Below are 12796 nucleotides of genomic sequence, written 5' to 3'. Positions count from 1 at the left end.
AACTAGTAGTTGGGTGGGTGACCACCAGCGAATCCTCGGTGTTGTATGTTTTTTGATGTTTTTATTTTTTTCCTCTTGGTTAATTTGCTGGGTGGGGGGGGGAAGTGGGATGCTGGGCCGTGGGGATGGGTGGCTGCGCGCTCCACATCGCTACACGCAACCCCTTCTCAGGATGAGAGCTGGCTCTCATTGATGAAAGAGCGGCTACAATGCCGGAGTTTTAGTCTTAATTGAAAGAACTTCTTGGCATCATGGCAGGAGATGAGGTATCCAATTTCAGGACGTTGAAGAGCACGATCTACGGCACCGAGGAGAAGTTCCACCAGTGGTTGCGCGTTGCTGATGAAAATGTAGCGTGCTAAAAGCTGTAGGATACAATGACAGCCGAGATTGTAGTCAGTAGGCCGTGGGCATGGCTGATGTGGTGTTGGCGACTACGTCTATCGGTGCTTGGCCCCGATCACGGGTCTGGTACTGACTGGCATTGCCTGTCACGTTCCAAAAGTATTCAGGCACACAAATTAACATCATTTCTCAATCAAAGCAACGTCACGCGCTGTGACAGGACGGGATATACTCCGGCGCAACACTGTTGATTTGCGCTTGCCTTCTATATACAGGAACACAGGTCGTACACCAAGCCAGCCGGCCTTTTCGCCGTAAACCCTCGTTTTCTTCCTTCTTCGCACCCGCCCCCCGGGCAGCCCCCGCGAGAAGCACCCCCTTAGTCCGCCGAGGCCCTCGCCAGGGCCTCGTGCAGCATGGGTGGGAAGCGGTACCGCAGCTGCGACGTGTAGGTCGTGAGGTCGAGGACCATCTGGCGCATCTGCTCGATGATGAGGCGGCGCGTGCCCTCGTTGCCGGAGAAGGCGCCGTTCGAGAGCTGCTCGCGTTGGCGCGTGCAGGCGACGACGGTCCACATGAGCAGGTTGGGCACGTTGATGGACACGGGCTGGGAGAGGCCCGGGAACTTGGCGGCGTAGGCGCGCACGATGGCCGGGTCGCCGTTGGCCTCGAGGGGCAGGATCTCGAGGCTGCGGATTTTCTGGAGAGGACGAGTCAGCTTGGGTCTCTTCTGTTGGGAGGAGAGAGAGAATCTGGGGAATACAAAAAAAAAAAAAAAAGAAACGTACATCAAGACATTGGGCCCACTGGCTCGCCTCAACAAGAGACTTGATGGAGCTCATCTCGAGCAGCACGCGGCACGCCACGCGGTTCTGGTCTTGGATGCGGCGGTGAAACATGGCGTCACGCTCGTACATGGACATCATGGTGCGGGCGAGCTCGACGGGGTCGTCGATGGACGCCAGGCTGAGGCTGCTGCCAGCCTCGACCTGCTGGCCGGCGTCGCGCGGCTTGACGGGCATGAGTTTCAGCGGGTCCTGGCCAATGTCGAGGGAGATGGCCTCGCTGAGGGCGCGGCTGACAATGGCCACGACCGTGTCGTACTCGCCGGCGAGATGGTACAGCAGGACGGCATCTGTGGTACGGCCGTTCTCCTCGGCGAAGCTGGCGGCTTGGATCGTCACCGTGTTGATAAAGTCGTTCTCCTCTGTCAGGCCGATGAGTGAGCCGCGCTCCTCGATAATGCCGCGTATCCGCTGGCCATCGGGTCGAATGTCACCGATGAGCTTGCTAAATTCTCTCGTCTCGAGCACCAGTTCGCGCAGGGCTTCCCAGCAGAGGTTGGCGTTGCGGCGGCCCGCCTCGCCTGGCAGGTCCATGTTGAGACAGACAAGCGTCAGGTAGTCCACGGCAGAGACGACATCAGCAGCGCGGAAATCCTTTGTGTAGAAGCCGAGCATGCGGCCAAAGTTGATCTGGACGAGGTCTCTGGAGTTGAGGCTGCGCAGGTCGCTCGTGGCCATGTAGGGATCAGATGGGCGCAGCAGGCCGTAGTACTCAAGGGCAATGGCGAAATGCACCGCGTCAACGTACGAGAAGGGGTAGAGATAGGCAATGGCCTCCTCGAACATACCCGAGAGAATCTGCAGGTAGAAGAACATGCCGAAGCTGCCACTAGAATCTTCCGACGACGTCTTGGGGAAGTGCTTTGCGCCAATCTCCTTGATACTCGACTGCACCTCGGCCAGACCGTACGCCTCACTGGCCACCTCGACAGAGCGATCACCCTCCCGGGCGAGGTTGAACTGCAGCCAGATCCAGTCGTTGATGTCCGTGTTGAGGCCATCGAGGTTGCGGTTGTTCAAGTCACAGCGACCAATGATCTTGTAACAGGCCATCCGGAAGGGGTCGATGGAGTTCTCTGGCGCGTTGCGTACACGCTGCACGTATTCGGCATTGCAGCGGTCCTGGAGGTTCCGCTTAAGACGCCTGTCGTCGCTGGCGGCATACCCATTAAGATAGCTCTGGAACGTCCGGTCGATGCTGCGGAAGGCCGTTGCGTTGTCGTTCACAAACCTGGCAGCTTCACTCACGTGGCCAGAGCGAAGGAGGTAGAAGACGATAGCCCAGACATATTGGTCCTTGACCTGTTGCAGCTCGGTGTTGTCGGGGACGAGATCTTTGCGCGCTGATCGTAGTCGAATGTAGGCCTTGATCTTGCTAACAATGTCGGGTCGGCCGCCGAGATTGGCTTCGTGGGGGTATTTGGCGATCAGAGATTCGACTTCGTGGAGGAACTGCCCCTCCAAGAATGAGTTGGCGCCACTGAGGATGCGCTTCCGCATGGCAACAACGTTGGCCGAGTTGGCCGACTCGTCCATGTACATCTCTGCAAACTGCCTCTCCTTGGCAGTCGCACCGTTGATGGTTGTGTCGGCCTCGGGATCTTCGCCCACAATCTCGCTGACAGCGCGGTAGGCTTCGACGATATGGGGGGCGTGAGGGTCGTGGGATCTCTGCTCGACGTCTGCGAGCTCGGCGAGGATAGCGTAGGGGTGCGCAATGAGACGAGCCGAGTTGAGGTTGCGAATTTTCTCCGCCAGCCTGTTTTGCTTTTCACGGAGCGACCTGTCGTCCGTGGTGATGCCGCCAGCCGCCAGGCCACCGCCATCGCCGGAGCGCTCAACGTCAGAGAACTCGGATTGGTAGTGCGTGCCGATGCGGCTGGGGGTGCCAATGACAGAGCGCTGGAGGGTCGACTTGCCCAGGACGCTCTGCCGCCCGGTGCGGTTGCCTGCCTGGGGGTTCTTGCTGCGCCGAGAGCGACCGAAGCCGCCCTGGCCGACAGAGTCTCGGTGTCCCGTGCTTCCCACCGACTCTTCGCGGGGCTTGATGCCGAAGTGCTCGTATATGCGCTTCCTCTGGGCGTCCCACTCCATCGTGACGTTGTCCTCGAGGAAGTTGTCAAAGTCCCGGGCCGAGCGCTCGAGGCCGTCGGCAATCATGCTCAAAGTCGTCTTGGACTGGAGGTTGGAGAGGTAGGTCTCGACGTCAAGCTCGGCAGGGGCGTAACCGGAGGACCGCTCGACACGGCCAGTCTGCAGGTCCAGAGACCCAAGGTCCTTAGCAGCAAGGGTAGGATCGACGCCGGACGCAGCGAGGAGGTAGTGAGCGCGGCCGTCGAGCCCCCTCTCCTGGGGTTTGGAGCCAAGCCTCTTCAGACGCTGGCGCAGGTCTCCGAGGCCGAGCTGTAGGCTGGGGAGATCCTCGAGCGAACCCTCTCCATCGCCCTCCTTCTTTGTCTTGGCGAAGAGGCTGTCAAAGTAGGCTCCCGATGGCTGGGCCGTCTGGGACTGGGACAGGGACTGGTTGTTCTGGGCTTGCGGCTGCTGGTTGAAGAGGCTCGAGCCACCGCCAAAGTTATTCGTGCTTGTCGTCGTCGTCTGAGGCTGCTGGGTCGTCGTGGCGCCGAAAAGTGACGGCTTGCTTTGCGTCTGGTTTGTCGAGGCTCCCAGGCCAAAACCTCCCAGACCGGTCGAGGCGCCTCCCGTCTGGGGCGTGTTGGAAGCTCCACCGAGCAGAGTCGAGCCGCCAAACAGTGAACCGGTCTGTTGCGTTTGTGTCGTCGCTGGCTTGCCGAACAAGCCTCCGCCTCCACCTGCGCTGGCCGACTGTTGGGTCGATGCACCGAAGAGCGAGCTCCCGCCTGACTGCTGCGGCTGGGCTTGTTGGCCACCAAAGAGGCCACCGCCGCCGGTTGTTTGTTGAGGCTGCTGGGCCTGGGCCTGGCCTCCGCCAAAGAGTCCGCCTGCACCGGTCGGAGCAGCAGGTTTTGCGCCGAAGAGACCTCCGGAGCTCTGTGTCGTCGGCGCCGCCGCAGCGCCCTGCTGCTGCTGGTTTTGCTGGCCAAACAGACCGCCACCTGTTGAGCCTCCAGTCGCGCCGCCGCCGCCAAACAGCCCACCACCGCCTGTGGTCCCGCTCGAGGTGTTGCCGAAGAGGGACATCGTTTCGGTATCGAGGAGGATCTTTTCAGAGCATCAGTCTAGCAATTCGTCAGGTGGCGCGCGTCCTCTAGGTGTGATTGACGGGGATTACGATGGCAAGGACGCGCTTGGGTGAGGTAGGTGGTTGTGAATGCTGAGGCGCGTTTGGTTGATGGGGAAATTTTGGTGGCGCAGGGAGCTCAAGACGTCAATCGGACTGCCTTGTGCCTGGCGCTGGAGCCTTATGCCTTGTGCCTGGCGCTGGAGCTTGTTGCTTTGCTGCTTGGGCCCGTCTGTGATTGGCGGGGGCGGCCAGGCAACGGGGCAGCTCCAGCGGTACTTTGTATTGGACCTTGGACCGACCAGCCAGCTATGTGTACACCTCACCAGCCCTGTGTGGCTCATGTGGTGCCAGACAATGCGTTTGCTTGAGAAAGCTCACAGCTCTCGCCAGCAAATGTCTGTCGATGCAATCAACGTAGAAAAATAATGGGATGGGCAGTTGGTGAGCTAGGCTACTCAGTCTTGACGCGTCGGTCTCATACACCCACACCTTAACACTACTGGTAGCAAGATCGATGGATGCTTCGTGCATGGTCAGGACTCGACAGTGTCACAGGAAACAATTGCGGGAAGAAGCTATCAGTGAACATCAATAGTCAAGAGAAACCGTACGTGGGCCAAGGTCAACGTCGATACACAATGCTTGGGGAGTTGGGGCCAGGGGGTCTCGCACGACAGGTATGCATCTGCCCGAACTCTTTACACGACGCATTCGAAGCGTTCTCGACAAAGACCACGACGACGGGTCAGCTTTCCGAATTGAGCTTTAGTCCATTGTAGCTGCTACCGTACTCTACACGCATTGAAAGCAAATGAGAAGCAGAAAAAAAGCAGCCTGATCATTGCTCGTAGCATCGTGGGTATCCGTGGCTGCACAAAAAGGGGAGGAGTTGCTGTTTGTGTAATCCCCGTAACGCCAGACAGGGAAGAAAGAAGAGAAAAGACAAATGCCATGCCAGGCCAAATTCTTCGCGCCGAGTACCCGTTCTTCCAAGTTCCGTGAACGTCCCAATCCGATTACGCCCCAAAGTCGTCATATATTTGTACAAGTCTGCTCCTGCAGTTCGTCTGTTGTGCGGTGTAGTGTCTGGTGTGTGCCGGACCGATTGCCGGCATGCCAATTTAGGCACTGCGATCAAGCGTCTTGCGAGGCTTGTAGTTGGGCAGCTCGTCAAATGACCTCCTCTCCGGGTTGTAGCGGTAGGCGTGGAAGTCGATGCCGTACGGCTTGGGCTCAATCGCGTACAGCATGCCCAGGGGCACATCGAGGTCCGCAATATCCTCACGCTGCAACTCCATGAAATACGCCATGAGGACACGGCAGACGGAACGGTGTCCCACAATGAGAATGTGGTCCGTGATGCGCTCAATCTCACGCACCATATCGCGCAGGCGGGCGATGATCTGCAGATAACCCTCGCCGCCGACGCCGGGGTAGACGTAATGCAGCTTGTCCTTTGACCGCTTCTCGTACTCGCCGGGATAGTCGCGAGCGATCTGCTCGTAGGTCATGCCCTCGAAGAGGCCCGCGTTCAACTCGTTGAGCATTTCCCAGTTCTTGACGTCGTACTCCTCATCAGCCTCAAAATAATCGGCCGTCTGCACACTGCGCTTCAGCATGGAGGTCCAGACGCAAAAGTTCTTGTCGTCAAGTTCCTGGTTCACCTCGGGGTATGGAGGTGTGTGATCACCAGGGAGGGGCGGAAAGGATGACTGCGCAATCTTGTCCGTCTGATCAATCAACCAAGCCTTGCGCTTCATGGTGATGAAGTCGTGCAAGTCAAGTGCATACTGCTGGCCCTGGGGCGTGAGCTCCGAGTCACCCCCGAGTCTACCGAGGCTGTTGTCGACACTCTGGCCGTGCCGCGTGAGCCAGATCTGCCTGGCCGCGAGGTTGAAGGTTGTGAGATAGGAGCTTATACCACCACTGAGGAAGCCCCGAAGCCTGTGCTGGATGACCTTGCGTCCGACATCAATCATCTGGATGTACTGCATGTCATGATCCTCTTCGTATTGGCCAATGGGCTCATAGGCGCTCGCGTAAGCCTCGACCCGCTTCTTGAAATCTTCCAGAGACTTGATGGGGTCCTTGTCCTTGTAGTCTGGGCCAGACAGCTTGAGACGCATGTTTGCCTCGAGGAGCTACTATTTGTCAGCGCGATTCAAGCCAGAACTTGGCGTGGTGGCCACGTACATCCTTATCGTGGCAGATACTCTCGATAAAGAGTATGCCGAGTCGGTCGTCTCTGGCCTTGATGCGGTCGACAAGGAGCTGACGCCTGTGAATGGTGCTGTTTGTGGCATCAAGGATGCCTACAGAACCTTTGCCGTGGAGAAGGTAGTCGAGAAGCTCATCGAGCGTGTCGAGGGCCACCTGTTCGCGAATCTTGCTCGCTGTTTCGTTGTTAGGGTCGAAAAAGTTGGCCGACTGGTCAACGTTTGGGTCGTGTGGATCTTCGCCATTGAGGTCGAACTCGACAGGCTCAGAAGATGACTGCGCATTGGGCGCGGGGTTGCCGTTGAGGAGAATCTCGGCAGCGGCCGAAGGAGGGTCGAGGGTTGTGTTGTTGCCTGGCGGAGAGGAAACAGGCTTGATGCCATTGTGATGGTAAGTGCCGGGCGCGCCAGCAGCGACACGACGGCGGTTGCCGACGTTGAAGATGCGCGAGTTGTGTTGCATCCAAGAGAGGTAGCGCTGCAGCTTCTTGGTGATGTAGGATTTGCCACGGGCGGGCAGACCGACCATGATGATGACCATCTTGGCGGCGACATCACGGTCGGGAATTCTGCCGTCGGGAGAGGCACGGGACCTGGTCATGCCAGGAACGTTGAGTGTCGTCGCATGGCCGCGGACGCGCGGAGTGGCGCTCGCGGAATTCTGTCTCTTGGGGACAACTCGTGGGGAGTTGGGCGCAGTCGACACAACGCTGCGCAGGTTCGGAGGTGTGTCGGAGGCGGCGAAGGGGACGCGGTCGCGCAGTGGGTAGGTGGCGCTGATGTCATTCATGGAGCGCAGCGCATGTTGCATGGCTGGCACGGCAGGTGGCGGGAGGAGGCCATCCTGGGGGTGTGAGGACGGCGGCGGCTGGACGTCATTTTGGAGGCTCGAGTAGTCCAAGTCGTAGCTCGGGGGCTTGAGGCCGTTGCCATTAAGATCGGGAGACGAGGAAAGAGGCGTTTGCGACGGAGACAGCGATGCGCGGCTGCCACCCATGGCCAACTTTGCCAGGGCCGACTGTTTTGCCTGTTTGCGACCGAAGTCTACTAAAAGGCAGGGTTCGTTACTCAGGGTTCCGGTTTGGCAGTTCTGACAGGCGATGCAGTAGGTAATAGCTTGTACCAAGGTGGATTCAATGTGTGATGCGGCAGGTATGATAGGTGCAGTGATGCAGGAGAGAGGTGGTATTGTTCGCAGGAGGAATCGTTGGATGGTTGGATGGATGGTGGGACAAAGATGGGATGGGATGAGAAGGGTTTGGGGGGTTGGATGGGAGGGGGAAAAAATGTTGGTAGGAATCGGAGAAAGAGAAGGAGAAGGGGGACGGACCTGGCTGATGCTCTTCGCGGAGAATTCTTGAAGGCATTGGGAAAAAATTATGGGTTACCTGGACGGCTAGGTACGTGTAGGTGGTGCTTGCTAAAGTTTTCTAGTGGTGTGTTTGCGCCGTCCTTACCAAGCAGGAGGAACCTAAGGCGTCGGCGGCTCGTCTTTCCTCTTTGCCCGGCCGTACCTGTCTGCGTATCGCGCACAGAACGGTACCTCCTGCGACGTGAGGAGGAGGAGAAGGAGGAGGTGCCGCCTAGGAGCTGAGGCAGGCACTTCCTTGACTGCCTTCCGCTTGAGTCAGATGCGCGGTGACGGCGCTTTTGGGGGTCCTTCTGGCGCCGTTCAGCGGAGAAGGGGGTTGTGTCCAATGAGGAGTCGCCAGTGAGGCTTTTCTCCAAATCGAGAAATGGAGAGGTCGATGGAGAACGTGGTTGATCCCAGCCCGTCTTGCGGTGCTTGAGTGGCGCGTCCAACCAGGGTACGCTTCGATACAGGGGTGGAAGCGGCGGAAGGGCGAGAGCCAAGGAGAAGATGACAGGGGGCAGGGGGCGATGGTCGATCGACTTCGGTGCCCTTGTCTGCCTTTCTTTCGCCTTGCGACTGTTGTGTGTCTCTAGGCGCGCCCAGCTGACAAGGTGACCTGTTGAGGGGAGATGATGGCGTTGGGATGGCGAGACGTTTATGATGAGGATGGCGAGACACAGGAGAGATCTAGCGAGACTGCATGTATATGTCTGTGTCTGTGCCTATGTGTTCCGTGTCTTGGGTACTCGAAATATGAGAAAGGGGTGAAGTGAAAGACCGAGGACTCGGGGGCGCTGGTGGAGGAGGGATGGGGAAGCAGGGCCGATAAATATCTCTCTCTGATGAGCTTCAATGACGGCCCCCTCCCCAGCTTACGGTGCTCCTCATCTTGCTTTCCACAGACGCCCACCTCCATCCACCTTGAGACAATATGGGGATGGCATGGGATGGGATGGGGGTCGCCCCCCTCAAGCTCCCAGGCTCCAGGCTCCAAGCTCTCAGGCTCTGTGCGAGCTGAGCGACGGTGGAGGAGCCCCATTGGGAAACATGGGATAGTCGGGTCAGAGGCCTTCATGTCTCCCAGATCCAGATACAGATCCAGGTTCCAAGTTCCATGTTCCATGCTGAGTCTGCTTCACTCTGGCCGGATCGCTGTCACTTCGACGGTAGGTACCGCCACTAAGGCACTGGGAAAGGCGTGGGCGGATGGGGGACTGCGACTCGTCCACCTCACCTCACCTTGTCTAGGTAAGTACCTTGCCTTACCACACCCTATACGAGTTGACACTTTGCGGCCCGTTGTTTCTTCCACCCAAAACACCAAGGAACTTTACCGGTACAGGGAAGCCCTGACAGTTGCCAGAAATACCTAAAGTGAGGCAGGGCGCGGGCCTCAACCAAGGAACGGGAGACACAAAGCATTCCACCGGGCCCATCCCCAGCGGGCGGGTATGACGCCCAGACTTCCCAACGAGACAATCGTCTCTCTCTCTCTCTATCTCTCATCAATCACTCTGACTCTCACCAACTTTGTCTGCCCGCCACCAGTGTTGCATCCGCCCTTTCAACGCCGATCCGACCAACTACAGGAACCAATCTCGCATTTCACCGCACAAGCACCTGCCAAGATTTCGTCCCAAAGCCCCGAGTGTCACCTCCAGTGAGCCTGCAACCGCTGCAGTCGCACAGGCCCCCCTCCGCCGCAGCCGCAGCCGCAGACGCAGGCGCAACCAGGACGTCCAGAGGGGGAGGGGGGCTAAAAGTAGACTGGCCGAACCGGCCGGATGGTGTTGTGTCGTGATGGGATCACTATACCTGGACATCTTTGTCTTCAACCACCACTAGTGTCATGACAAGTTTCTTGGTGTCTTCAGAAACGGCTGACCACTCCTCCCCTGCCATGGCTGGCGGGAAACCTCCGCGCACCCCGGGCAGCCTCCACCCAAGGAATGCGGAAACACCTGCCACCGCCGGAGACCCGCGCCCACCGTCCGCTATGTCTCGGTAGGTGACTGGGTGTCCGTACCTGGTACGCCCTCTCCCCCCGTGTGAGCCACCTTGACGCGTTATCGTTCCCCAGCTCCCCACTGCCCGATTCCTGTTCCACGATTCTGAGGCTGTTGAGACGAGCCACCAAAAGTTTGGCCACGTCTTCAGGCGCCCCGATGGACGGAGCAGCACACCGCTGTGATCGACGCGATCTTCAAGGGGGTCGGGCGCGCAACAGACATCATCTGGGCAGCTTTGCACAACAGTCATGACATAGTGGTGTCTCGAACAACGTGTTCACATCTCCGGGGTTCTGCAAAGGGCCCGAATCGACAAGCTTTGGGAAGAGGGTGGGATCAATTTGCGAAGCGACCAGAGGCAAAGCCCGTAAGACATGATACTGTTGGTTGGGCTTGGCAATGACAGATCCCAATGACAGTTTGCTCTGCCGGCGGCGACCAGCCTCACCCACCGCACAAACTGCAACGCGACATGACTGGGCTCACCACCAAGCCGAAAGCAGTGAGGCCTTTCCAGCAGGCACCTCAACACCCCCACACATCTCCCAAGCTCTCCAGCGTGGTCGCATTACAGTCTGGTAAGCCCTGTTGCCCCCTCTCTCCTCTGTCCCTCACTTTACATACAGCGTGTTCCCAACCCCTTGCTCCCTTGTCTGCCTGCATGTTGCGCCGCCGGGCCGTGGAGACAGCCTCGATGGATTCGAGCTAAAGCCCTCGGTCGCCGGCGCCATTTTGTGCCCTGCATCTCTCACTTAGCGTGTGCTAAAGCACGGTCGCCTTCTGTATTTCACGGCGCCTGGCGCGAAACGAGCCCCTCTCCCCACCCCCCGGAAAGGGCACTCTCCAGTAAGAGATCCACCAGCTCGGTATGAAGGTCTCGAGCTGCAGAAGAGGGGCTGCGGCATGCCCCCCATTCAGGGCACAAGGAGGGGTCCAGAGAGGCATTTTAGCATCGACGCACGACACGATGCGCGCTGGCCGTCATCGGAGATGAGACGAGACGGGGCGGGCAGCGGTGCAGCAGTGCAGTCTGCAGCCTGCAGCCTGCAGCCTACGGCCTACAGTGCTGGGAGAAGCGAGCGAGAGCGCCGCGGCGGAAAATAGATGCCGTATCCGCACAATCCGCTTGTTGGTTCCAAGGGTTGCCATGCTATAGCCTTTATCCCACGCACGGCGGCATGGACAAGCCGGCCGGCGAACGAGGATTTCTATTCTTTGTGGTCTCAAAAAAGAAGGTTGGTTTGAGCTTTCAACCGCCATGTCAAACCGCCTGGTCCTCATCTTTTTGTGGGCGTGGGGCACGAAAGCCGCAGGTAAGAATAGGCAAGGTGGTCAGTGGGCACGACCTGTCTGATGCTAAGAAAAGACAAAACCAAACAAGCTTCTTCTGCTTCTTCTTCCTCTTCTGCATCTCCTCTTTCAGTCTCTGCCTTCCATGTCCCTTTCGTGACAGGGCCTCGAGGAAGAAACACGAAGCGAGCCAAGGGAAACAAGCGACTTGGGACGATGGAGCCCTCTTCGGGGTCCCTGCAACTCGCAGGGTCTTGTCTTGCTGGGTCCGTTTGATCGTGCAAGTTCGGACAACAGCCGGGCTGTCCCCTCGAGCGGTGGCCGTCTGTCAGCAAAGAGTCTGTTTCGTCCCGCGGGAGGCTCTCCGCGGAAGAGGATCCCCAATGAGCTAGGCTGGTGAGTGATGCGGACGCTAGGTGCCAAAACTAGAATGGAACGCAGCATCTCGGCGAGATCTCGCTTTTCACGTGTTTTGCTGCGTCAGTGCGATCGATGGGCGAAGAAAGTCCCGCTGGTGGAGCCTGCCCGGCACGTTCCATCGGCCACTGCCTGCTCCACACCCAGTGGTTGACCGCCGGCCCAAGAGCGTACTGGACAGGTACCTACGGTACCCACCTAACGTAAGCAGCAGCAGCAGCAGCAGCAGCAGCGGCGGTGGCGGCAGGAGCAGCTGAGGCGGTGGCAGGCTCATGCAGGAACGACAGGCGGCAGAATGGAAATGTTTGACTCCAGCCGAATCAGATGACTGTTGCAGCACAAAAGTGACAAGTCCGCTTTCATGTCACCGCAAAAGTAGGAGCCTGGTGATTTTCCCTCTAGACGATGCTTTTGAGCATGAGTAAACTGGGCTAATAGTCCTCGATGCGTAGATCTGCGTGACGCTGCTCGATTGTAAATTCACCCGCCACGATTCTGGTATCAAAAATCTTCATCAACGGCTAGTTAGGTTTGGATGGTTCGCATCTCCTTCATCACCACACAGCACTTTCCCAGCCGAAGCCGTTGACCTGAGCGCTCTCCTCCTACCCACGCTGCCGTCCGTTTGGTGGAACTGCCTCCTGGTCAAAGCTACCACCACTGTCGCTTCCAACGTAGCTCGCAGCTTATAGCAGTGTCCACACGGTGTTCGCCTGCTGCATAAGGCTCTGAACCACATCACCTTGGTCTCTCTTCGCCGTCCACATCTTCACGAAGAAAGGCACTTCGGGAGGCATCAGTTTGGAGGCACGAGTTCTGGTTTCCAGTTGTTAAGATCACTTCCTACAACTCTGGCAGGCGCCACTCGTGTTCCTGCCCTTGACCAGGCAACGCCTACTCACTGCTAGGGCACCACCAGTCGACCCGCCACATCCACGTATTTCAACTTGCGTTGTCCTACCTGTCTGCCTCTTCACTCTGGCAGCACCGGCATCATCTCCTCTGTCAATTCGGCCTCTTGCTTGCTGCCATCCTCGACCAGTTGCGTCCTTAAGAAACCTTTGTCTCTTTGCCTAGCCTGGCCGGGCCAACGTTGAGGCCAAGCCGTCAACAGT

The 12796-nt window shown here is 58.2% G+C and overlaps 2 protein-coding genes across 2 annotated transcripts; both read right to left on the bottom strand.

Annotated features, from left to right (window-relative positions):
* Positions 1–724: 724 nt before the first annotated feature.
* NIC96 (nuclear pore complex subunit) lies at positions 725–4352 on the bottom strand (the record flags this gene model as incomplete). Its single annotated transcript, XM_028638814.1, has 2 exons — positions 725–1045; positions 1134–4352. 2 exons carry the CDS (start codon positions 4350–4352, stop codon positions 725–727), a joined length of 3540 nt encoding a protein of 1179 aa, XP_028490187.1.
* A 1164-nt stretch (positions 4353–5516) lies between these two features.
* Positions 5517–7978, bottom strand: D7B24_004646 (uncharacterized protein; the record flags this gene model as incomplete). The annotated part of the gene is made up of 3 exons (XM_028638813.1): positions 5517–6536; positions 6589–7655; positions 7942–7978. The coding sequence occupies 3 exons, from the start codon at positions 7976–7978 to the stop codon at positions 5517–5519; spliced, it is 2124 nt and encodes a 707-aa protein (XP_028490186.1).
* Between the last annotated feature and the right edge of the window lie 4818 nt (positions 7979–12796).

This window comes from Verticillium nonalfalfae, assembly GCF_003724135.2.
Source record: "Verticillium nonalfalfae strain VnAa140/NRRL 66861 chromosome Unknown scaffold_262, whole genome shotgun sequence".
Taxonomy (NCBI): domain Eukaryota; kingdom Fungi; phylum Ascomycota; class Sordariomycetes; order Glomerellales; family Plectosphaerellaceae; genus Verticillium; species Verticillium nonalfalfae.
The sequence above is the reverse complement of the archived record's forward strand: the minus strand, read 5'-3'. Positions and strand labels throughout refer to the sequence as shown.